The 26068-nt window shown below is 42.1% G+C and overlaps 1 protein-coding gene across 10 annotated transcripts in view; it reads right to left on the bottom strand.

Annotated features, from left to right (window-relative positions):
• The window catches only part of atp8b3 (ATPase phospholipid transporting 8B3), a 118606-nt gene that overhangs the window by 47183 nt on the left and 45355 nt on the right, over window positions 1-26068 (bottom strand). For all 10 annotated transcript variants that reach the window (XM_043721169.1, XM_043721162.1, XM_043721166.1 and 7 more), the window contains 7 exons: window positions 24847-24929; window positions 20018-20176; window positions 15654-15742; window positions 10797-10990; window positions 8631-8839; window positions 7098-7129; window positions 6118-6274 (listed from right to left, as the gene is read on the bottom strand). In XM_043721169.1, coding sequence (XP_043577104.1) covers window positions 6118-6274; window positions 7098-7129; window positions 8631-8839; window positions 10797-10990; window positions 15654-15742; window positions 20018-20176; window positions 24847-24929 — 923 coding nt within the window. The remainder of the gene's footprint in view (window positions 1-6117; window positions 6275-7097; window positions 7130-8630; window positions 8840-10796; window positions 10991-15653; window positions 15743-20017; window positions 20177-24846; window positions 24930-26068) is intronic.

Here is a 26068-nt window from a genome sequence, read left to right on the forward strand (position 1 = left end):
TACAATGATTAAGAACGAACTCGGCTCACCGAAATGCTGCCGAGAGCTGATCTCGCACCCCGACCTCCACACTTTCCCTGGAATTCTACACAGGGGTGTGCCCCAAACCCCCCCTTCCCCAGATAATCTCTCTAACACTGTCCTGTACAGGGCAGAGGTGGAACCTGTTAAAAAAAGTTGTGTATGTATGTGCGCGCTATTTAGAGACTTACTCCGCAAAGGCAGCAGCAGTCTTACGGTTGGTGTCCAGTCCGGCTGCCCCGGGGTGGGAAGTGGGGTCGGGGGCTCAGACGGGGGTCGGATGGTGGGTGGGGGCGGACAGGGATATGGGGTTGGAGGGGCAGATGGGGTTGGGGGTTGCTGGCACGGACAGGGTTGAGGGCGGGGTGGGGTGCGGACAAGGTTGGGGGCAGGCAGGGGGTGGGAGAGGGTTGGGGGCAGACAGGGTTGGGGGAGGTGGCTCACGCGCAGCGTGCTGCTGTCTTGTCTCCTGAACAGGGAGCAGACTTACCAGAGAATTCCGAGCCCCAGAGGAAATCAATTAACCGAATAATCAATTATCCCAACAAAACAGTGCCCGCTCACCTCATTCGGATAATCGAGGTTCCTCTGTAGTTTTCAGAATAAAAATAGATTTTGCCTCACTTGAGGCCACTTATCGATTACTGGCTGCATATCTTTCATTTTGGTGCACAGTGTCTCAAGGATTGATGAAGACTGCTATTCAGGTTGTAAGTTTGCTCGTTGAACTGGAAGGTTTGTATTTCATATATTTTGTCACCGTGCTCGATAGCATCATCAGTGCGCCTCCAGTGAAGCGTTGATGTTATGTCCTGTTTTCTATTTATGCGTCTTGGTCTGTGAAGGTGGGTGATATTATTTCTGGCTCTTTTTTCTCTGAGGTTGGTAAATGGTGTCCAAATCGATGTGTTTATTGACAGAGTTCCGGTTTGAATGCCAGGCCTCTCGGAATTCCCTTGCGTGTCTCTGTTAAGCCTGTCCCAAGATGGATGCATTGCCCCAGTCAAAGTGTGTTCTTCTTCGTCTGTGTGTGAGGATACTTGTGGTACTGGTCGTGTCTTTTGGTGGCTAGTTGGTGTTTGTGTGTCCTGGTGACTAGTTTTCTACGTGTCTATCCGATGTAGTGTTTGTTACAGTCCTGGCATGGTATTTTGTAAATTACATTCGTTTTTCTGGTGGTTGGTATAGGGTCCTTTAGGTTCATCAGCTGCTGTTTCAGTGTATTGGTAGGTTTGTGGGCTACCATGATGCCAAGGGTTCGGAGCTGTCTGGTAGTCATTTCAGAGATGTCTTTGTTGTATGGTAATGTGGCTAGAGTTTCTGGGTGCATTGTGTCTGCTTGTTTGGGTTTGTTGTTTCGGAATCAGCAAACTGTGTTTATTGGGTACCTGGTCTTCTTGAATACGCTGTATAGGTATTTCTCTCCTGCTGCTCGTAGTTCCTGGGTACTGCAGTGTGTTGTTGCCCATTTATTTTCGGTTCTTTTTCTCAGAGATTGGTAAATGGGTTCAAATCCATGTATTTATTGATGGAGTTCCGTTTTGAATACCAGGCCTCTCAGAATTCCCATGCTTGTCTCTGTTTAGCCAGTCCCAGGATGGATGTGTTGTCCCAGTCGAAGTGGTGTCCTTCTTCATCTGTATGTAAGGATACTAATGATGGTGGGTCATGTCCTTTGGTGGCTAGTTAGTGAAGAAGGGCCTGTGCCCGAAACGTCGAATCTCCTGTTCCCTGGATGCTGCCTGACCTGCTGTGCTGTTCCAGCAATAAAGTTTCAACTCCTGGCTAGTTAGTGCTCATGTATCCTGGTGACTAGTTTTCTGAGACCAAGGCACATAGATAGAAAGTGGGACATAACATCAGCGCTTTACCGGAGAATCACTGACAATGTTACCTAGCATGTGACAAAATTCTGACAACAAATCTTCCAGCTCAGTGAGAAAACTTACAACTTGAACCTCAACCTGAGCTACAAATCTTCTCAAAAATCGCAAAGACTGCTATTTCCTACCTTTCCCCAGAGTCCCAGACTAAGGGCTCACTTTGTAGATTAAATAAGGCCTAAGAGTGGGAAGCCATCCCAAGATAGTCCCCTATCTAATTTGGATGAATGACAGGTTTGCTCCATTCCATTCTGTTGCTTTAGTGGTGGGAAGGTGAGGAATGGGATTCTCAGCTCTATATCTCTTTTCCTATGCTGAGTTTCTCAGTCACGCAGCGAGCGATAACTTCCCCCGGAATCCTGTAAACAAACCCAGAGGTTTATTTTATGGCTAACTGATATAGCAACATCCCTACCCTCCTCTTACTTCTCACTCCCCCAACCCTTACTACTCCTCACATCTCGTCCCCACTCCCTCACTGCCCCTGCCCTCTCCCACTTCTCACTCACTTGCACTGCTTGAAACCATTCCCTCCCCCCACTTATAAATGCAGTTGGGTCAATATTAGTGGCTGCAGGAAGAGGCCATTAAGAGGGAAGGTCCTCCATCAGTCTTCCCACCTCAGACTTAATGGGGCAGAGGTCCAAAGGCAATGTGGCTCCCATCCACCATTCCCCGACTTGATTAAATGCTCCTTTTGTCTCCAGGGTTTCCGGGGAATGCATTAAATTCCACCCTCCATAACCTTTCTCATCTCCTTGAGTTGTACCAATTTCACTTCTTTTGTTTTGTCTCAACTTCCCCAAAGGATTTATTTATTCTCAGTCTTGTCAACCTCAGTTTGGACTTTCATTTTAAAAAGGGTTAATTACATAGATCATCGGGAATGTTTCTATGGCATCTGCTGTGAGAAACAGCATTAGGTGCTGTGACTCGCTTTTCTGAAGTGAGTGAGATGGCATTGTGTTGATTTCTCTCTGCAAAACGTCCCAAAAGGAAGCATGCACCAAGGATGTATAAGTTGCCTTCAAAAATGACCTGTGAATTGCAACTTCTTTTGACAGAGTTAATGGAAATATTCATCGAATTTTGAATATTTACACATACTGATTGTTCGAAAATCTCCAAGATGTGTCTCTGATAATTACTTGATACTTTTATGTTAACTTTATCCATGATTAGTTTCCACATCCACCTATATAAAACCTTAAGACAGAGGAGCAGAAGTAGGCCATTTGGCCCATCAAGTCTTCCCCACCATTCATGGCCAATGTTGTAATCCTCAACTCCAGAATCCTGCCCTAACACAACAACCATTGATTTCATTGATGATTAGAAATCTATCTACCTCAGCCTTGAGTATGCTAACAACCCAGCCTCAATAGACCTTGACAGATTCATCATCCTCAGAGAGAAAAGAAATCTATCTCATCTTGGTCATAAATGGCTCCCTTCTTACTCTGAGCTCGTGCCCTCTGGTCCCAACCTCTCCACAACCAACCTGTCAAACCCCCCAAGAATCTTATAGGTTTCAGCTTTTATAGTGGGGATTGCCTGCTTAACTTTATATCAGCCTTACATCTACCAGTTCTTCTGGCTGGACTGCAATGACTCTATCACTTTAGCTAATGCAAAAAACTGAAATTTTGCTATTTAATGATAAATGATAACAGACTGAGTTGAACCTTTTTATTAAAATAAGGACAGAATGGCAAATTTTCTGGATTAGCTGCTGTGAGAACTGTAGAGCCATTTGCTGGTCAGGAACTTGATTTCCTAACACTGAAGTTAGTATTGGCTCTTTAAATTAAATGTGGCATTAGCTATCCATCTCGGAGACACCAGGGAGCCATCTGCCTCTGGGCTCCCCTCCGGACCAGGTAGGCTGACAGATTCATTACATTGAAGGAGGGAGTTTTAATTAAAGGAGCCACAAGGGCTGACCAAGCCTTGGATTTCTGAAGCTGCAGCAGCCACATGAATGGAGAGCTGAGCAGAGATGGGTGCTCCCCAGGTCTCTCAGTGTTACTCAGAGGTCCAGCATAAGATTCTTGATGGCCAGGGCTGCAGTCCTTCAGTTTCACTGATCAAAGCGTTCCCAACCCATCAGTTTTACTGAGGAAGTTCCCCCACACCCCACCCCCACTCCCCATCTGTCGTGCACTTGCTGCATGCTGACTTTCTAACACTTCGGAGAGAACTTCCTAGTTTGGCAAATCCAGAAATGAGCATTAAAATGGTTCTTAAATGACTTTTTAATCATCTTAATGACTTACAAAAGGAGTGGTTTCCATGTTTGCTTTTAATTTTGTCCCGCAGAAACCGAAGAGCAGGACCAGCACCCAGTGGGATGAGATTGGGTTGGGATATCTGGTCGGCATCGACGGGTTGGACCGAAGGATCTGTTTCCATGCTGTACATCTCTGTGACTCTATGATGTTGGAGCTTCTGTTTAACATTAATTTTAGGGGATCTAAGTCTTGCAGAGATGAAAACCTTTCTCACCTTGCCTAGGAACATTCCACTCAATGTGTTTGTATTGTATGCACCTGGTTCAATTATTTCCCAGCAATGGCCACTTCTGAAATACTGGTTTGTCTGTCCTTTCTTAACCAACTGTTCATCTGAAACAGTGTGGGATCATACTGATGAGTATTTGAAAGCATAACTGAACAGGCCAGATGTGCAGCCTTACCCAACAAAAGCACTTAGCAGAAAATAGACACAATATGCCCGGGATATGTTGATGCAATGATTCCAGTGATCAATGACTTGAAATATCCTCTTGGTTCTATATCATTTAAAATCTTAACAGCAACTTTCCACAAGTTTGTAAGCTTTAAGCTATGCAAGTGCTCTTAAAAGCAGCTTTGGGTTTCTTTTTTCTAAATGGGTAAAACTGCTTATAAAGTGCTCTTCACTTCATTAAGTTCAGAACATATAAATGCACGAGATTTTGAGGTAGCTTGACAGACTAGACGCTGAGAGGATGTTTACTCTATTGGGGGAACCTTCAACTAGGTCTCCCAGTTATAGAATAAGGGGACACTCAGACAGCAGTAAATGTCTGGAATTTTCTAGCCGAGAGAGTTGTGGAGGCAAGATCACTGAGATATGAAATCCCAATCTAAAGCATAAAATTTCCACCAATTATCACCTGCTCTTTGAGTGCAACAATTTTTGTTAGTTAAATTTAACTTGAATCCTGCACTGCTTTCAGAAGTCTATCAATCTTCTATTCATATTTCTGTTCATTTTCATGAGCATTGAGGAGGTCAAGTGTTGTTCACCAGCGAAGTGGCTGGTGAGCCCAGATGGGGGCGGTCGGCAGAGAGCAAGCCCAGTGCAGGGGAGAATGAGGCCCTCGTGGGGGTATGGGCCCAGTGTGGGGAGAGCAGGCCGTTGTGGAGAGTGCAGGTTCTCATGGCGAGTGCAGGCCCAGTGCAGGGGAGAGTGAGGCCTTGTGGGGAGTGTGGGCAGTGTGGGGAGAGCAGGCCCTTGTGGAGATTGTAGGCCCTTGTGGGAGTGCAGGCCCAGTGCGGGGGACATTGTAACTTGGTGGAGAGTGTGGGCCCAGTGTGAGGGGAGACTGTGCCCTCATGGGGTGAGTGGGTCCAGTGTGGGGGGACAGCAAGCATTCGTGGGAGTGCAAGTCCAGTGTGAGGGGACAGTGTGGCCTCAAGGGAAAAGCCCAGTGTGGAGCTACTGCAGTCCCATGACTATAGCAGGATTGTAATGTAACTATATTTCTTCATTTTTCTACTTTGTACCTAAGTATCTTTACATCTAAGATGGCACTGGAAATGGCAACTTTGTACAGTTTTCACTGTACTCTTGTATTTCTGTACTTCAGTACACATGAAAATAAAACCTAATGCTAATTCTAAGTATTTGAAATATTGGGGAGTTCAGTGCGATGATGTTTTGGCACACAGGAGGAGTTGGGGCCTTGGGCAGATTAGCCATGATCTTATGAAATGGCAGGACAGGTTTGAAGGGTGTCTGGCCTACTCCTGCTCCTACCTCCAATGTTCTCATGATATTTAATATGGAGAGCAGTCTTGCACTCGTTGGTGGAGTAAAGAGAGTTAGTTTAGGCACAATGGAAACAACCTATTTAATATTAAAGAAATATTTTGCCTGCATCTTTCACCATAAGCCACAATGATCACAATAAACTAATGACTAGGAAACAATGCCAGCTCAAACTCACCATCTTTGGCCTCCACCATTACTGTGTGACAAACCGCCAATAATTTGAAGAATTCATGAACTCCTGGGTCATCTCCTGAACGTATCAGTTCCAACAGCGAGCAGTCATAAAACTTCAGCTTCTCATCAGCAAATGTGTTCCAGCTAAAGTCAACTACCTGAAAATATCCCAGGGACTGTCTCAGTGAGTTGTAAGAAGAGTTTCACAACAATCAGTGAACATGGAATTCATCATTGGTTGAAGCACAGAACTACAGAATCGGAACTGAAATACTTCATGTGACATGTTCAGAGCTGCAGAGTTCAATTATCTGGGTGGTTAGCGTGTCATTCAGAATAACCCCAACAGCACAGCTTCAATTCTGCTCCAGCAGAGGCAGCCCTGGGATCTATCTCGTTCCCCTTCCACTGAGAGAACAAGGCAATGCCAAACTGGGACTGATAACTGCCAAGGAAACAGCCCAGGATGAAGTATCAGCAGACATGGAGATGAAGTGTGTCTTCAGGAAGCCCACACATAACACACTGATGATTCTGCTTTCAACTTTGATCAAATATTTATTCAGAAGATGGGAGTACATTTAACCAAATTTAGTTACAGACACACAAGAACAGGAGCAGCCCATTTTGCCCTTTCCATTGTATTTTGTTGCGTTAGGCTATGAGGTGCTCTAGTCTCTTCCCACAGTCCAAAGATTAGGTTAGGTGGATTGGTCATGGAAAATGCAGGGTTAGATGGGTAGGGTGGGGTGCTCTTCAGGGGTTGGTGCTGACTCAATGGGCCAAATGGGCTTGGTCTGTAGAGATTCTAATTAAACAAAAGCAAAGTCAGAAGGGAGCCCTGTCTATCTTCCTGTGATCATCTGCAGTAAGGCAGCAGTACTTAATGATTTACAGGTTTGAACTGAAGCTCAAAATTCAAGGACCATCAATATCATAAAACTGATTGCTAACAGATCATTTTGATTACAAAACACTTACCTTTGCATTTTTGACATCATCAAATTGATTGCCTGAAAGTTAAAGAATTCAACTTTTAATTTATAAAGTATAAAATATTGTTCATTGATAATTCATTCTACAATCCACAATATCCTGCTTCAATTCTTCCTCCAAAGGCAAGCCTCACCCACAGTACCAGAACCCTCCAGCATGGCAAGGGCAAGGAGGCAAGTCCTAAAGCCACTCCAGCCATGACAGAGATTGAAGCCCAAGTTGTTGGCAACAACCTGATATTTATTGACCATCCAGCAAACCAGAGTGTCCATACTGTGTGGCAACATTAAAATCAATATTTAAGGGGGGGGGGGGGCATAGAGAGGCATTGTTACTAAGCTAGAAATCAAAAGGCCCATACTAATAATCAAGATGCAGTGGTTCAAATTCCACCATGGCAACTGGTGGGATTGTATTGTTAGATCTGGAATTGGAAGATCCCCTGAGTACTAGTCACCATAACAAACATCATTGATTGACATGGAACACATCTGGTTCATTAATATCCTTTAGGGTGGAAATCTGCCATCTTTACCTGTTCTGTGTTATACATTATTCCAGGCCCAGAGTAACATGGCTGACTCTTAACCATCCTCTGAAATGCCAAGCAAGCCATTCAGTTCAAGGGCAATTAGGAATGGGTAACAAATACCAGCGATACCCACATCCCACAAAAGACTAGATGATAACAGAAATAGAGGTTCCAATACTTTGCCATCCCATGGCTAACTAGGGATACCTCCTGCTTTTACTGCCCATCATTGGCTAATATTAAAAGGAATTGGTACTCATCATGATTGCAACTTCCTTGAGCATCAAGTCCTAGAAAGGGACATGAACCCAGTGCTTCTGCTTAGGGGGAGAGGGGGTGTGGTCACAACCCATTACAAGGCCTCAGAACAGCATAATGCATGGAAACCTTTGGCCCTGTCTTTATGCGTTCATAGGATGTGGTTCTCTCTGTCTGGGCCAACACTTATTGCCAATCCCTAATTGCCTGGACAAGGTGGCAGAATCCAGCCAATAGACACCTAGGTTTTGGGTCAAGGTGCCTAATTAACAGATTCACAAATTGATTGCCTAATTTGAAGTTTGTAAGATTTTGTTGCTCACACATTAGCTGCAAATTGCTTATATCATGGTGCCTGAACCTCAAAAGTAATTCACTGATAGTAAATCGTTTTGGAGTGTGCCAAGATCATACAAGACATTACAAAGTGGGGGCATGAATTTATTCTGCAGGTAATTTCTTGGAAAGACTGTACACAACTGCTTATTTCTGTGAAGGTTTGTAAAGATCTGAATCCATAATCCCTACAAATTTGAGCAACTTCACAAATAAAACTAAAATGGAACTGCAAGTCAATCACAAGTGCCTTTTGCAGTTAAAACTTTTTTGGAAATAGCCCAGATCTTTCTTCTTAGTCTTGTAAGCATTTTTCTTGGAGAGGATACCTTTGACAAGAAATAGAATATAAATTGTTTCTTACTCCTGAACATTAGCAATATAACAATTACCATATATCCGTCCACCGATGCTGCATTTCTTAAAGGTCATGATGTTTTGGGTTAGAGTTCCAGTTTTATCTGAAAAAATGTACTTTATTTGGCCAAGTTCTTCATTCAGGGTAGTTGTTCTTGCTTTGGCGGGACTGTCTCTCTCATCACAGTACATCTTTATATCCCAGTTAATAAAAAAGCTCTGGACTACATGAAGGAGTTCAAAACTGAAATACAAAACTGCTGCAATTATCCACTGCGTACAGCAGCTCTATGCAGTGATATGTGAACAGAGTCAGAATTGCAAAACGTTAATTCAGCTCTATTAAGCCATTGCGTTCACTACATTTCATTAACTGTTGTGAAAGGCAAGAACTAAGCCATTTTTAACATGACGCAGCAATGTAGAGTGATTAAGAATTACATTTTTCACGAAGAGATCCACTAAAATATGTGAAATATATGTTTGCAATGCAGCAGTATTTATTTATTGATTCTATGGTTATTAGTGCACAGTGAGCACAGCAATCCTGACATTAGAAAATTTCATGTTTTTATTGGTATGGGAACTATTGTACTTATTGGAAAAGGTAATCATTTTAGAACATCCTTAATCATACAACTTAGGTATATCTCACAGTTCCCTTGCTAGACATGATTTGAAGGAGCCTGTACAATGTTAAAAATCACAACACCAGGATATAGTCCAACAGGTTTACTTGGAGGCACTAGCTTTCAAAGCACTGTCTCTTCATCGGGTGGTTGTGAAGCAGGACCACAAGACACAGAATTTAGTGTGTGATTTTTAATTTTAACTCTTGCTAGAGGACAAAGTAAACCTAATAATACTCTTTAACATTGCTTCCAATTGCAGTAAAACAGCTCCCTCTACTGGCCCTTAATATAATTAGCACACAAGGTTGCATTGCTCCAGTTCCTTCTCCCTTTGCAATTTGACTTATTCTAAGTCGATGTGCTTGACTCAATTGTTGGTCTTCATTGCTGCTGTGGTGTTTTCCCAGATGACCATCGCTGGCACCTACTGGTATTTGCCACTTCTACCAGTCGGTGGGTAAGCTGGACTCTAATTTTCTTTTGTCTTTATTTTGTCTTGGACCTATCTAGTAATTAGTGGCAGAGCATGGCTCACCATGACATATAAACAGAAGAGGCAGTTTTCTTAGATAACAGGATAGCAATGGATACAACTCCATTTGGTTATAATCACAGGATGCTAGGGAGTTGGTATAGATACAGCTGCTCCCTCTGAAAGCTGGAGTAGAACTCCTGCCTGCAACCATAGGCAGCGTGTGTGTGTGACATCAGTCAACTGGGTGAAGCCAATGAATGCAGCATGAACATTAACCCTTCAGATCCACTACCTAATGCAACATCAGCAGTGAGGAGAACAACTTCTGATAAAAGAAAATCATGAGTGTTTAACTTATGGAAACAGGGAAACTCTACATTTCAAGAAGAGCCATATTCATATTTCAGAGCCTTAACACACACCAAACATTTGGGGTCAGTCCATTTCAGGACTAGTCTGGGATTATGTTTTAAAGGATATGCTTCCAATAATTATTGATAGTATCTCTTCCAAATCTTTTTCAGTTCAAATTGCATTACTATCAAAACCTAGAAATCATTAACAAAAACCCATTTCCATTGTTCTCCAAAGTATTATAACTATTCTCTTTCTTTAACCTTCTCAATGATGAAGAAATCAGTGGAATTTTTTACCTATTTTTCAAATCCATTCACAGGATGTGGGTGTCACTGGGTAGGCCAGCATTAATTGCCTAGAGAGCAGTTAAGAGTCAACTTTTTTGTTGAGGGTCTGGAATCACACATAGGCCAGTTCAGGTAAGGTGACAGTTTCCTTTCCTATTGGAAGGTGGGAGCTGATTAATGGACATGAATGAACCAGACGGTTTCATCCCTGAGCATCATTTCGTGGTTATCTTAATTTCAGACTTTGATTGAATTCAAATTCAATTCAAAACCAAGTCTCCAGACCTGAATCTCTGGAGTAATAGGTAATACCACTATGCCTTCACCTCCACCTGCAACTTCTGAAGAGCTTTCTCATTGCACTATCAATCTCCGGGGAGATGATTCTAAATAGCTGCACATTACAAAGTGTTTGTATGTAGCTTTGCAGACAGAGAATGACGTGCTTACGTAACGTAAAGTGACATTGGCAATATCGAGTTCAAAATAATAACGTAGCCCCAAAAAGACAGAAAGCCTCGATATCCTGGACTGAAATTCTCGGATTCAATGTCGAGATATGGAGCTTTCTTTCCAAATTTCTCATCCCAGGCAGCACCTCCAGCTGCGAGGCAGAACGATAAACCAGCGAGAATCAAGAGGACCTGAAAAAGTATCAAGTAAATGTGCAATTACTTAACTCAGTTGCATTCCACTTTATAGGTATTGCTACAGTCACCTTCGATCTCACAGCCCGATATTGCCAGTCCTGGACACGAAATCCAGTGCTTACACATGTCAAACATTAAGAAGAAATTTATGCTTTTAGGAAGCACCTTCTTTGTCCAAAAGACATTGTTAAAAACTTCCTGCCCAATGGAGCACATTCTTTAAAAAATGGTGTGACTAGTTTTATGTAATGCAAGGTCAGAATAAACACAATTTGGAATTAAAAGTATAAGCACAGTATAACGAAATGTTGCATGTGCAACATTCCTATTTTGTGCATTTATACCACAATCCCTTTACTTTAAGTCAAATCCTATTTAAAAACTTTAATTACATTACTGAGCTCTGAAGAAACTGGGATAAAAACTGAAGCTGCACTTTGTAGATGGTCTAGTAATTTGGGTTAGGAAACAGATAGTCAGGATGAAGGGAGATAACTAGTGTTGTTCCCAAGGGACTGTCTGGAGCCTCAAACCTTCACCAGCCTTACTGATAACTTGATGTGGAAGTGCCAGCGTTGGACTGGGGTGGACAAAGTTAAAAAAAACCACATAATACCAGGTTAAAGTTCACAGGTTTATTTAGAAGTGCTAGCTTTCGGAGTACTGCTCCTTCATGAGATAACTGTGGAGCAGGACCATAAGACACAGAATTTATAGAAAAAGATTATGATGTCATGCAGTGAAAACAATATATTGAACAAATCTCGATTGCTGTTAAATCTCATCTTTTCAAATGGGCTGCAGGTTTCAGTTCATTAATACGTAAATCCCAAAACTTCTTTCAAGGCACATTCTTGAAATAACTTAAGGTCTTATTTAAAAAGGTGACATTTCAGCTCAGACAATGCATTAAAAGGTATGAGGTTGCAGTCTGTCTGTATCCCAATCTTGAGTCAGACTGGTTCTATTTACAAAGCAGGATTTTATAAAATGTTACATGGATTGACTGCATGCAGATTTGTGCTTTTTGAGCAAAATAGAATGTGTCTGCAAATACAATTCTGCAAATGCAAATTCACCCCATAGACTTATATATGTGTGTGTGTGCATGTGAGTGTGAGTGCACGTGAGAGAGTGTGTGTTCATGTATGTGCATGCTTGGTGGAGTGTGTGCGTGAGTGTGACAGAGTATAAGCTTGTGAGAGGGTGTGTGCATGGGTGTGAGTCCGGGGTGCGTATGAGTATAAGAGAGGTCAGTGTGAATGTGAGATATGTAAAAATGTGCATGTGTGTGTGTGAGAGAGAGAGTGTGTAGTGTAGTGAAGTCACCTGTAGCGTGACATGAACCCAAAATCCCGATTGAGGCCATCCCCACAGGTACCAAATTTAGCTATATGCCTCTACTTGGCCGCTCTGTGTTGTTGTCTGTCCTGAAGTCCGCCTTGGAGGATGGTCACCTGAAGATCTAAAACTGAATGTCCCTGACGACTGAAGTGTTCTCCGAGTGGAGGGAACAACTCTGTCTGGCGATTGTTGTGCGATGTCCATTGTGCATTGTCGTAATGTCTGCTCGGTCTCACCAAAGTACCATGCCTCAGGGCATCCTTGCCTGCAATGTATGAGATAGACAACGTTGGCTGAGTCACATAAGTACCTGCCACATACACAGTGGGTGGTGCCCCCATGTGTAATGGTGGTATCCATGTCGATATTCTGGCATGTCTTGCAGCGGTTGCCATGACAGGGTTGTACAGTTTTGTGGTCCATGTTGTCCTGAAGGCTGTGCAGTTTGCGGTGAACAAGTCTGTTTAAGGTTTGGCAGTTGTTTAAAGATGAGAAATGCAGGTCTGGAGAAGGTCTTGGCGAGGTGTTCATCCTCATCAATAACCTGTTGCAAACTGTGACGAACATGATGTAGTATCTTGGCTCCCGGGAAGTACTGGACAATGAAGTTACTCTATCAGTTGCAGCCCATGTCTGTCCCCTGAGGAGGTCATTACAGTTTCTCGCTGTGGCATGTCAGAACTAGCGATCGATGAGTTGAGCGTCTTACCCTGTCCTGATAAAGCTGTTCTTCAGCACCTTCAGTTCTGACTTGCCACAGCGAGAAACCGTATTGACCTCCTCAGGAGACAGACAAGGGATGGGACTGATAGGGTACTCTTTGTTGTCCAATATTTCCCGGGAGTGGAGAAACTACACTGTGTTCTTTGCAGCCCGGGACACATTATCAATGAGGATTAGCACCTCTCTAAGACCTTCCCCACGCCTCCACTTCACACATTTAAACAATTGCCAAACCTTAAACAAACCATTGTTCACAGCAAATTGCCTAGCCTTCAGGACATCAACCACAACACCACACAACCCTGTCATGGCAACCACTGCAAGACGTGTCAGAGTATTGACATGGATACCACCATTATACGTGAGGACACCACCCACTATGTTTGCAGCAGGTACTCATGTGATTCAGCCAACGCTGTCTATCTCAAACACTGCAGGCAAGGATGCCGCGAGGCATGGTACATTGGAGAGACCAAACAGACGCTACAACAACAGATGTATGGACACCGCACAACAATCACCAGACAGGGGTGTTCCCTCCCAGCCGGGGAACACTTCTGCATTCAGGGACATTCAGCCTTGGATTTCCGGGTGAACATCCTCCAAGACGGACTTTGGGACAGGCAACAACGCAGAGGCTGATGGCCAAGTTCGGTACCTATGAGGATGGCCTCAACCAGGATTTTGGGATTATGTCACACTACGGTGACCCCACTACACTATACACTCTCTCTCTCACTCACAAACACACACATTCTTACTTACTCACACACTCATGCTGACCCTCTCCCATACACATGCTCTCTCTCACACACCCATGCACAAACCCTTTCATAGGCTTATACTCCATCATACTCATGAACACTCTACCAAGCAGGCACACACGTGAACACACACTCTCATGTGCACTCTCTCTCTATCTCATTCTCTATATAAGTCTATGGGGTAAATTTGCACTTACAGAATTCTATTTGCAGACACATTCTATTTTGCTCAAAATGCAAACAATTTACAGGCAGTCAATGCAGGCAGTCAATCCATGTAACATTTTATAAATTCCTACTTTGGAAATAGAATCAGTCTGACTCAAGATTAGGATACAGACAGACTGTAACCTCATACCTTTAATGCATTGTCTGAGCTGAGATGACACCTTTTTTCATAAAACCTTAAATTGTCTCCAGAATCCCAGACTTAAAAATTCTGAGCTTTACTTATTAATGAACCAAAACCTGCAACTCATTTTAAAAGATGAAAGACTTAACAGCAATCTAGGTTTGTTCACCTCAGTTGCATGGCATCGTAATCTTTTGCTATAAATCTGTGTCTTATGGTCCTGTTTCACAGCTACCTGATGAAGGAGCAATGCTCTGAAAGCTAGTGCTTCCAAAAAAACCTGTTGGACTATAACCTGGTGTTGTGTGATTTTTACCATTGATGACTTGACCAGAGAATTATTAACATTATGTGCAGAGACATGAAGACAAAGAGAACAATACATTGTGTAGCTGGGAGCAAAATCATAAATGGAAATCACTGTGGGTAACTGTGAGGTTATCCAACCAAATATTTTATTAACAGGGAAATATTAGGAACTATGGAGAAACAAATGTCCATGTAGGCAAATCACTAAAACCTGGTGGAGAGATGCAATATGTCATCAAAAAAATTAATGGAATGTTGAACTTTGACATGGAGGTTTGCAACAAAGTGAGGACGTTTGTACAGAGTTTAGTGCACCGAACGTACACATTGTTCACTTTTGAGCATCAAACCTCAGGAAGGGGAGATATTTCCTAATCAACCTGTTCAGAGATGTTGAGACACAACTCTGGAACAGGACTTGGTATACTAGCTGTGGGGAGGTAGGGGGCACAATGCAAATATACCACATTAGCAAGTTTAAAGTGTTAAATTGTAAGAAATGTTAGTATATGTTTAACTTGTATTCCTTGAGTTTAGCTGGTGGAAGGGTAATTTAATCAAGATCTTCTAAATGATAAAACATGGAAACTTATCAAAGTGGCACCAGGAGATTTCGAATGGCTCATCTAAACAATGGCTGAAAGGATATTTAGCAGGGATTCGTATATTTTAAATAATAAACAATTTGATAGAGTAAATAAGGATTGAGATTAAGCATCAATGATAAAGGCATTATTAATTTAAAATGCCAGTGAAATAATGAGGAAGTCATAAATTTTCGCTCTGCAGTATTGCTAGAGCTCAATAAGATTTGCTGTAGTGCGACAGGCAAGTTAGGAAGCAGATCAGCTTTCCAAAAGAAAGTAACTGGTAAATTAGGGCAGAAGGAGAAATGGGACAGAGAGCAGGGCAGTGAGCTTCATTTTTGATCAGTCTAACAAGAGATTGGCATGAACATTATGACTCGAGAGAGTGGCGCTGGAAAAACACACCAGGTCAGGCAGCATCCGAGGAGCTGGAGAATCGACGTTTCGGGCATAAGCCTTACATCAGGAAAGACATTGAGAGTAAAACTATGGACATTATGAGTAAAATTACATGTAAATCTATAGGTAAATGTTCATAATTCTACGAAGTGTAACATGTGGAAAGTGATAGAACATACGAGAAACACCACACGATTCATGAGGCGCTCAATTCTGGTTTTCTTCAAGATATATCTCCCGCTGTTTTTCATTATTTTTGTATCCACCCCTGAAAATTAAATAGAATATAAAATAAGTTTAGATCTATCCATGCAAAGTCATCAGCAGGAAACCTATATGAGGTGCTCCGGTTTCCTCCCACAGTCCAAAGATGTGCAGGTCAGGTGAATTGGCCATGTTAAATTGCCCGTAGTGTTAGGTGCATTAGTCAGAGGGAAATGGGACTGGGTGGGTTACTCTTTGGAGGGTCAGTGTGGACTTGTTGGGCCAAAAGGCCTGTTTCCACATTGTAGGGAAGCTAATTAATTCTAATCATGAGTAATATAATAATTCTGGTCTTGGGAAATAGCAGAACAAAAGCCACTAGTTCCCTTAAAGACAATTAAGATCCAGGAGATCCTAATGACTGGTAACACTAGCACTCATGTCCCAATCCTCATTATGTATATAGAGAAATTTAGCACATACAGGGATTTCTCATGAAGCAAATATACACCTACTGAATATGCCAGCAATTAATCCAGAGGTTTGCGAGTCTGAATTATAAGAAGTATTATTTTTATACGCGTGTAGTGTTCTGGTTTCCTAACTTGTATTCATGCTCCAGAGTCTATCTAGCTCAAATAATGTATTCATATGGACAGAATCTAATCCCTTTCTTATTGTAAACACATCATCTCAAAGGCCATGCACTTCCAAGGTACAAAACCCTAGCACTGCTCTGATAACTAAGGGTGGGTGTTTTAACTCAAAGTGGGAGTCAGGCAAGTAGGTCCCATCATGACCTCAGAAATGTGAAGTCTGACTGATTTGAACTCTTGTGATGTAATATCATAGAATCATACAGCACAGAAACAGACCTCACAGTCTAACTTATCCATCCCAATCTGATCTAGTCCCATTTGCCAGCATTTGGCCCATAACCCTCTAAATCCTTTCTATTCAAATACCCATCCAGATGCCTTTTAAATGTTGTAATTGTACCAGCCTCCACCATTTCCTCTGGCAGCTCATTCCATGCACGCTCTGCTTGAAAAAGTTGCCGCCTAAGTCCCCTTTATATCTTTCCCCTCTGAAATTAAACCCATGCCCTCTAGTTTTGGACACTCCCAACCCAAGAAAAAAGACTTTAGCTACTCACCCTCTCCAAGCCTTTCCTGATTATATAAACCTCTATAAGGTCATCCCTCAGCCTCTGACACTCCAGGGAAAAAAGCCCCAGCCTATTCAGCTTCTCCCTATAACTCAAACTCTCTAGTCCCAGCAACATCCTTGTAAATCCTTTCTGTACACTCTTAAGTTTCACAACATTCTTCCGATAGGAAGGAGATCAGAATTCTATACAATATTCTAAAAGTGGCCTCACCAATGTGGTGTATGGCCATAACATGACGTTCTAACTCCTTGTTCCATAGGTAATTTCAAGACAAAGTCTTCAATCTTGTCAAAATATCTATTAAGTGGTATTTATCAAATGCTTTATAAAACTCTGCAAATACACAATCCCACTACCCTCAAAGCTGCAACTTTAGTTTAATGTTAAATTTGCCCTTTTGTATGAAATGTCAATTCTCCTGCTCCTCAGATGCTGCCTGACCTGCTATACTTTTCCAGCGCCAATGAAGGCAAGCATGCCAAATGCCTTCATCACTAGCCTGTCTACCTGCATCTCCAATTTCAAGGAAAGATGCACCTGCACCCCTAGGTCTTTTTGTTCGGCAACACTCCCCAGGGCCCTACCATTTGCTGTGTAAGTCCTGCCCTGGTTTGCCTTACCAAAATGCAACATCTCACATTTATTTAAATTAAACTCCATCTGCCATTCTTTGGCCTATTGGCCCATCTGATCAAGATCCTGCTGTAGTCTGAGATAATCTTCTTCACTATCCACTACTCCACCTATTTTGATGTCATCTGCAAACTTAGTAATCACACCTCTTATATTCAGATCCAAATCATTTATATAAATGACAAAAAGCGATGGTCCTAGCACAACTTGGCACACTGCTTGTCACAGACTTCCATTCTGAAAAGCAACCATCTGTCTCCTACTTTCAAACCAATTTTTGTATCCAATTGGCTAGCTCCCTCTGGATCCCAATGTAATCTAACCAATCTACCATGTGGAACCTTGTTGAACACTTTGCTGAAATCCACATAGACCACATCCACCACACTGCCTTCATCAATCTTGTCACCTCTTCAAAAAAATTCAATCAAGTTAGTGAGACATGATTTCCCATGCACAAAGCTATGTTGTGCATAGTATTCCTGTCCCTCAGAATCCCCTCCAAACAACTTACCACCCCCACCCCGACATAAGGCTGACTGGTCTATAGCTCCCTGGCTTTTTCTTGCAGTCTTTCTTAAATAATGGGATCACATTAGCCCACCTCTAGTCTTCTAGCATCTTACCCATGACTATTGATGATTCAAATATCTCAGTAGTGGGCCCAGCAATTTCTTCCCTTACTTCCCATAAAGTTCTGGGATCTTGACTCAGTCAGTCTGACACCAAAAATTGGAAGGAAAAAGCACCCGGTTAGAGAGTGCACTTACAGCCCCCAGGACATAAGCACAATCAGGAGCTTGACATGCTGGGGAAGGCCTTACAATTTAACCTGAGCCTGAAAATCTGTCAGTCTGTGATGAGGGGTCATAGCAAATGCATGGAAGTCTCACCTCAGAGATCAATCTGAATGACCAGCAGCATTGTATTCCTGGCTGTGAGACAAGGAGAGATCACCATTGCTGAGACCACAGGCAGTCAACAGATTCTAAATGACAGGAGGCCATGAATCTCACTGTGGGAGAGGAGGAAGACCCTGGAAGGTGGTGGGTGGGAATGGATTAGGGCTCATGTTCAAAATGCCTAGTGGAAGCAAAGGGGTAGAATGGGGGTCCTGATTGGGAAACAGGGACAGTGACAGAAGCTTCTCACTTGAAGCCAAGTACATCCAGGAGTCGCCTGACCTCAACTCCATCAGACTCAAAATTGGGTCAGGCAGAAAGCTGTCCTTCAATGGCTAAAGATTGAGGCAAAACCAGGTAGCGCCCCATTCCCCCCTCCACCGCTGCCAGCTCACCTGTCTGGGGTCCAGTAAAATTCCTTCAATCCCTTGCAGCAGTGCTGTCTTTTTGAAACAACTGTCCGTTTAGTCATGTCCCCATGGCTACTCTCTATATCCTTTCTTCTGAAATATCAGTGATCTGAGAATTTGATCATTGCACATTCTCAGGAGAGAATCTGCAAATCACCTCTACACTGACATACATCTCATTAACTGCACTGCACTGTTAAAATGAAACTTGCATATTACATGTAAGAACTCTCCAATGCCATCATAGGTGGACTAGAAAATCACAAACAGTAAGAATGGACTGGGAAACATGGAAAATAATCCAACCTCCCAACCTCCACTTCTCAATTTGAATCAAGGTAGTGATTAGAAACATCATCATCAGGAAAGAACACCCACACGGTCACTTCCTGGCTTGCAGCTTGATCAACTTGCCAATGCTGCCCAGAATACACCCATTCTTATTCTCCTGGATTCCACAGCAAACAAAATTAACACTAAAATCACACCATCAGAAACTGGAAACTCCTTGCGGAGGCTTTGTGCTGTCCCATATCCAAACACTTCCCTTCAGAGGAATCTTGCATGGCTCTGGCAACCTGCACCAGATACTCACTATCGCCTACCCATGGCCAGAAAACATCAGATCACTCACTGTGCAAGAACTATAGTCACAGAGAAAAACTTTTTCTATGCGTTTGTGCTGCCTCCTTTTACTTTGAATTTAAAATGTTTTTAAAAGGCTATATTTAATTACAAGCATTTTATCAGTGAAAGAAATTAAAATTATCCATAATTTGAATTATCTGGTAATTTGAGTGAAGCAATCTAATTAACAATAAAATAAAAGAAAATTCTCAAATGAAATCATCTTGAATCAAGAAATGAACTGTTTTCCAAGGACTAACCCAATTACAAAATTCAAGTTGGCAATTATTGCCTAATCTGAAAATGTGTTGCTGGAAAAGCGCAGCAGGTCAGGCAGCATCCAGGGAACAGGAGAATCGACGTTTCGGAATTCCTGAAGAAGGGCTTATGCCCGAAACGTCGATTCTCCTGTTCCCTGGATGCTGCCTGACCTGCTGCGCTTTTCCAGCAACACATTTTCAGCTCTGATCTCCAGCATCTGCAGACCTCACTTTCTCCTCAATTATTGCCTGATAGCAACGGGACAGAATACACTGCATTCTATTTGAAGACCTGTGTTCTGACTGCAACACATTAGTATGGATAGGTCAACTTACCTGCAAATAAAACCACCCCATAGCACTTTTCTGTATTTCGTATTCTACAACCTCGGAGTAATATTTGCTCATTGTCAAGTGAGAATTCTTGTCCTTTCCAAAATAATGTGCCTGTAAATGAGTGTAGGTCACAGTTTGGCTTTTCACAGATAATCCTACCTGTGAAAACAACATGTATTAGTTTAAAGGCTGCTGGTAACTATGCACCAAAAATAACCAACTTATATAACATATTTGTCTGAAGGATGTCTCAAATAAATATGCAATATTAATATTACGAAGACAGGAACAATAACTAACATTTATATAGCAGAATAAAACAAAGCATTCCAAACATTTTAACAGTTACACTTTAAACAAAGTTCAATGTTAGACAACGAAAGAATATATTCAAACAGATGGTGAAATATTTAGTCAAGGAGGAAGGTATTGGGGAACAACTAAGGGGGATAACATTCTCGAGCCACGGGTCCAGGAAGCTGATGGCGTGGTTGCTTTAGTGAAGTGATTAAGATCAGAAACTCCCAAGGAGTCAGAATCAGAAGAAAAAGGACATGTGGGAATGTTGAGGGCTAACAAGGCCATAGTGAAAGGCAGCAGCTTGACAAGGCAACAAGAACTTAACAACCCTCCCCCAACAATAAAAGCTGAAAGGGCACTTGTCAAACATCTGTCCTGACACATTAACAATTTAACAAATCTGCTCTATCTGCATTTCAGAGCAGCATAAGTCCTTGCATATCATCTGATAAAAGTCTTGCTTTCAATCTGAGATCCACTGGATTATACCATTTTAAAGCTCTGGTCATGGTGGCCAGCAGCACTAATCCCAAATAACGTGCTGATTCAAGCCTGTTGATCCCAAGTTACAGGTGCTTTGTTGAAGTGAAGGTATTTTGTGCACTCACAACGACTCAAGCTATGTTTTCTAATGGCCTTCAACTGTAAAAAAAAAAACTCTTCAGAAGTTTCAGATCACACTATTGAGAACAAATTGATTGTCAGAATGAAAGTTATTTTCTTTCTGCTCCCAGATCTCTGTACTACAGAGCACGATTGAACCCCCTGTCAAATGCAGGCGGTTTGTTCATCTAAGTAAGCCTGAGGAGTAAAAACCAAACTGATCGAGACACAGTCACTGCTCCCAATCCAGGTGTGGGGATAACACAAAGGAAGCTCTTAGCTCACTGTACAATTCAAAATTATAAAGTCAATTCAGGGGAATATGTCCTAATGTGGTTAGAAGACAATTCCAGACCAGATCTTGTTTAAAATAAGGTTGCATATATATGGGTGCTGTTCAATAGAGAGGTGCAGAAGATTAGAGGTTGGAATTCTCAACCAGTTGACAGACAAACCATGGTCATTTCCAGACAAAAGTGAACAGCAGATATGGCAATACTGTAGAATGCTGTCAGCCAGCCATAAGTTCAATACGGTAAATTCTGCTCATTACATAAAACCATATAAGGTTGATACCAGACACAGAAGTGTATCTCTCTCAAGTATATTTCAAAACGATTTTGAAGAATCAACAATTATAAAACTGTACCTGACAGAAGGAATCTATTCTACCCATCATGCCTATGTTGGTTCTTTGAATGAGTTATCCGGTTGGCCTCGTTCCTTTTCACTTTTCTTCTATAGCCCCACAATTTATTTTCCCCTTCCAATGTTTAGTTATTTTCAGAAAAGATCTTGATACTGAATCTGTTTCTGTCACCAGTTGAGACCTTGCCTTTCAGAGCAGCATAGTTGCTGTATAAAAAATATTGGCCTCATCTCACTTTTAATTCTTTTGACTATTACCTTGAATTGATGCCACCTTGGTTACCAATCCTTCAGCTAATGGTTACACTTCGCTTACACTGTCAAGATTCTTCAGGATTTTGGTCATTTCTGTTAAATTTTGCCATAATTCTCTCTCCTGTAAGGTGGACAACTCATCTTCTCTGTTTTCTGCATAATCAAAGACCCTCATCTCTGATATTTCAAGTTCCACCTGAGGACTTGATGGACATGCAAAGTATTCCATAACATGGCCAAACAGCTAGATTTCTGATCATAATCCCATATAATCCACGTATCTGTTTTCCTGCACTGAGGTATGACTTCCAAAATATGCATAAACTTCATGAGCTAGGAACAGGACTGAAAAAAATGAGGTGCTCCATTTTGGGAAAGCAAATATTAGCTGGACGTATACACTTAATGGTAAGGTCCTAGGGAGTGTTGCTCAACAAAGAAACCTTGGAGTGCAGGTTCATAGCTCCTTGAAAGTGGACTCACAGGTAGATAGGATAGTGAAGAATGCATTTGGTATGCTTTCCTTTATTCGTCAGAGTATTGAATATGGGAGTTGGGAGGTCATGATGCGGCTGTACAGGGCATTGGTTAGGCCACTGTTGGAATATTGCGTGCAATTCTGGTCTCTTTTCTATCGAAAGATGTTGTGAAACTTGAAAGGGTTCAGAGAAGACGTACAAGGATGTTGCCAGAGTTGGAGGATTTGAGCTATAGGGAGCTCTGGCAGCTCATCCCATACACGTACCACCCTCTGTGTGAAAACATTGTCCCTTAGGTCTCTTTTATATCTTTCCCCTCTCACCCTAAACCTATGCCCTCTAGTTCTTGACTCCCCGATCCCAGGGAAAAGACTTTGTCTATTTATCCTATCCATGCCCCTCATGATTTTATAAATCTCTATAAGGTCACCCCTCAGCCTCCAACTCTCCAGGGAAAACTGCCCCAGCTTGTTCAGCCTCTCCCTATAACTCAAATCCTCCAACCCTGGCAACAACCTTGTAAATCTTTTCTGCACCCTTTCAAGTTTCACAACATCTTTCCAATAGGAAAAAGATCAGAATTGCATGCAATATTCCAACAGTGGCCTACCCAATGTCCTGTACAGCCACAACATGACCTCCCAAGTTGTAAAAACGTACCCCTTACATCTCTTTTAAACTTCTCATAGGTGGAAAGAGGTCAAGGTGAGGGTGAAAGGTCAGACTGGGGTGGGGGCGGAGAGGTCGGGAAGAAGATTGCAGGGTACAGCCACAACATGACCTCCCAAGTTGTAAAAACGTACCCCTTACATCTCCTTTGAACTTTCTCCCTCTCATCTTAAATGCATGCGTCCTAGTATTAAACATTTCAATTCTGGGAAAAAGATTCTGACCTGGAAATGTGTTGCTGGAAAAGCGCAGCAGGTCAGGCAGCATCCAGGGAACAGGAGAATCGACGTTTCGGGCATAAGCCCTTCTTCAGGAATGAGGAAAGTTTGTCCAGCAGGCTAAGATAAAAGGTAGGAGGAGGGACTTGGGGGAGGGGCGTTGGAAATGTGATAGGTGGAAAGAGGTCAAGGTGAGGGTGAAAGGTCAGACTGGGGTGGGGGCGGAGAGGTCGGGAAGAAGATTGCAGGTTAGGAAGGCGGTGCTGAATTCGATGGATTTGACTGAGACAGGGTGGGGGAGGGGAAATGAGGAAACTGGTGAAATCCGAGTTCATCCCTTGTGGTTGGAGGGTTCCTAGGCGGAAGATGAGGCGTTCTTCCTCCAACCGTCGTTTTGTTGTGGTCTGACGATGGAGGAGTCCAAAGACCTGCATATCCTTGGTGGAGTGGGAGGGGGAATTGAAATGCTGAGCTACAGGGTCTGACCATCAACCAAATCTATCATATCATTATTCTATCAAGTCTACCCTCAACCTCCACAGCTCAACCTGAGTTTTTCTAGCATCTCCTTAAAGTTCAGACCCTCTAATCAAGGCAGCATCCTGGTAAATGTCTTCTGCACCCTCTGCAAAACCTCCACATCGTTCTTGTAATGTGGGAACCCGAATTGAATGCAGTCCAAGTGTGACCTAACCAAAGTCTTATAAAGCAGCAACATGACATCCTGATTCCTGTACTCAATTCTCTGACTAATAAAGGCAAGCATGCCATATGCTTTCTTTACTACCCTATTTACTCGCATGACCTGCTGCGCTTTTCCAGCAACACATTTTCAGCTATTTACTTGCATGGCCACTTTCAGAGAGCTATGGACTTGAACCCCAAGATCCCTCTGTAAATCAATACCTGTACCTGTTCAGAGGTGTTCCATTAACTGTAAACTTTCCCTTAATGTTTGATCTCACAAAGTGCAGCACCTTACACTTACCCAGATTTAACTCCATATCTCTGCCCATATCTGCACCTGTGGGCATGTCAATGAAGTGGAGCAACAGCAAAGAATGCCTGACATACCAGCAGCAAGACAAACAAATTCATAGAACTCACTGCAGATTATAATTCAGCTCTGAACTACTTAATATTTTGGCTCAATACTTAAACATCAGAGAACTTTAGGTTTTCTGCTATGATACATAGATTTGAGTAATTTTGACAAATGAGACTCTTGTTGAAGATTTTTGACTTGCACTCATCAGGACACAATTGCAAGAACATCAGATCTCAAAGGGAACAACAGCATGGGATCAAGCTGCTGATTGATAGAGGCACTGGCATGGAGAGTGCTACAGGGAACAGTTAACTGCCAAGCGTTCATTTAAATTCAAATCAGGAAAGTCATTTTTGATTGGTCAAGTCATTATCATGGGTATTACACTGAAGAATGTGAATATCCCATATCAGCATGTGATTATTATTTGAACACAAGGCAATGCTTACAGTTAGATCAGAGATTATAAAATGGGAAATTATAGAATGATGGACATGAGGACATTCTATCAATCCTTTTCTCTTGTACAAGACAAAAACTTTGCTCTTTGGAAAGTCATTCAATTACTTAACCTTGAGAAATTGTTCTGCAACCATAGTCAATACTCACCATCAAACCGTGCTAGTTGGTCCACGGTGTTCACCTCATCATGTGTAACACTTAATGCTTGTCTGTATTTCAGGTTGGTCTCACTGAAAGCAAAATTGTTTCCTGTTTTAAAACTTTGAATTTGATCTGTGTCAGCGGGCTGTAAGAACTGGCAGAAATCTTGTAATATTATAAAGGTGCTGTCATTGACAAGGTTTAATGACATTAAGAGTTACAATGGTATCTTTATTCAACCAATGAGGATAAAAATAGATAGAGAGAGATGGCATCATTGTTCATTAAAACAGATTATGAAATCACGGGATCACTTCCCAATACAGCACAAGTTATATTACACAGAAACATTGAAAATAGAGCAGGAGTAGGCCGTTCAGCCCGTCATGGCTGCTCTTCCATCAATATGATCATGGCTCATTCTATCTGCACCAATAATTCCTGTGACACTAAAGAAGAAGGCACCAAGCAAAACTAGCAACTTTTGAGTCGAAAGAGTGGGCCTGGAATGGGAGACTCTGGGGAAATTGGACCTGAAATGTATCAGCAGAAAGCAATCCTACAGTTACTGTTGAACTATCACTGTCTTATTGAAACATAGAGGATCCTGAGGAGGCTTGACGGGGTAGATGCTGGTGCTTGGCAGAAAGACTAGAACAAGGGAACACGGTTTAAGCTAGAGATGAGAAGGCTATTAGTCTGTCTCATATGCTTGTTCAAGACGATGTTGGATAAATTTGTAACAGACAAAAAAGAGTCAAGAGTTAAAAAGGGCAGACAGAAAAGTGAAACTGAAACTGCAATCAGTCAGCCACAATCTCATTGAATGTTACATTAGGCTCGAAGAGTCAAATGACCTGTTGTTACTAGTATGTCCCATGTCTCTACATTTCAAAATGAAAGAGCTTCACATGACTGAGTCACATACTGTTCACTCAACCAACGGTGTTGTAAATTAAAAATGCTGGTGCATGTTGTGTTATGTCTCACGGTTAGTATGCAGCATACCTTTAAGAGACGTGATCATAATATCATCACTATGTCAAAGTATGTGACCTAAAGGTAAAATGGTGTCAACCTTGATCTTAATTTGGCCACTTGGGAAGCATGACATGCTGATGGAAATATGCTATTTGTAACTGAATAGCTTAACATTAACCCATGTACCTAAGTATCCATAACTAATATGAACATATAAAAGGAGCAGTAGTAAATATGTATTGAATAT

The sequence above is a fragment of the Chiloscyllium plagiosum genome, chromosome 31 (assembly GCF_004010195.1).
Source record: "Chiloscyllium plagiosum isolate BGI_BamShark_2017 chromosome 31, ASM401019v2, whole genome shotgun sequence".
NCBI classification, from domain to species: domain Eukaryota; kingdom Metazoa; phylum Chordata; class Chondrichthyes; order Orectolobiformes; family Hemiscylliidae; genus Chiloscyllium; species Chiloscyllium plagiosum.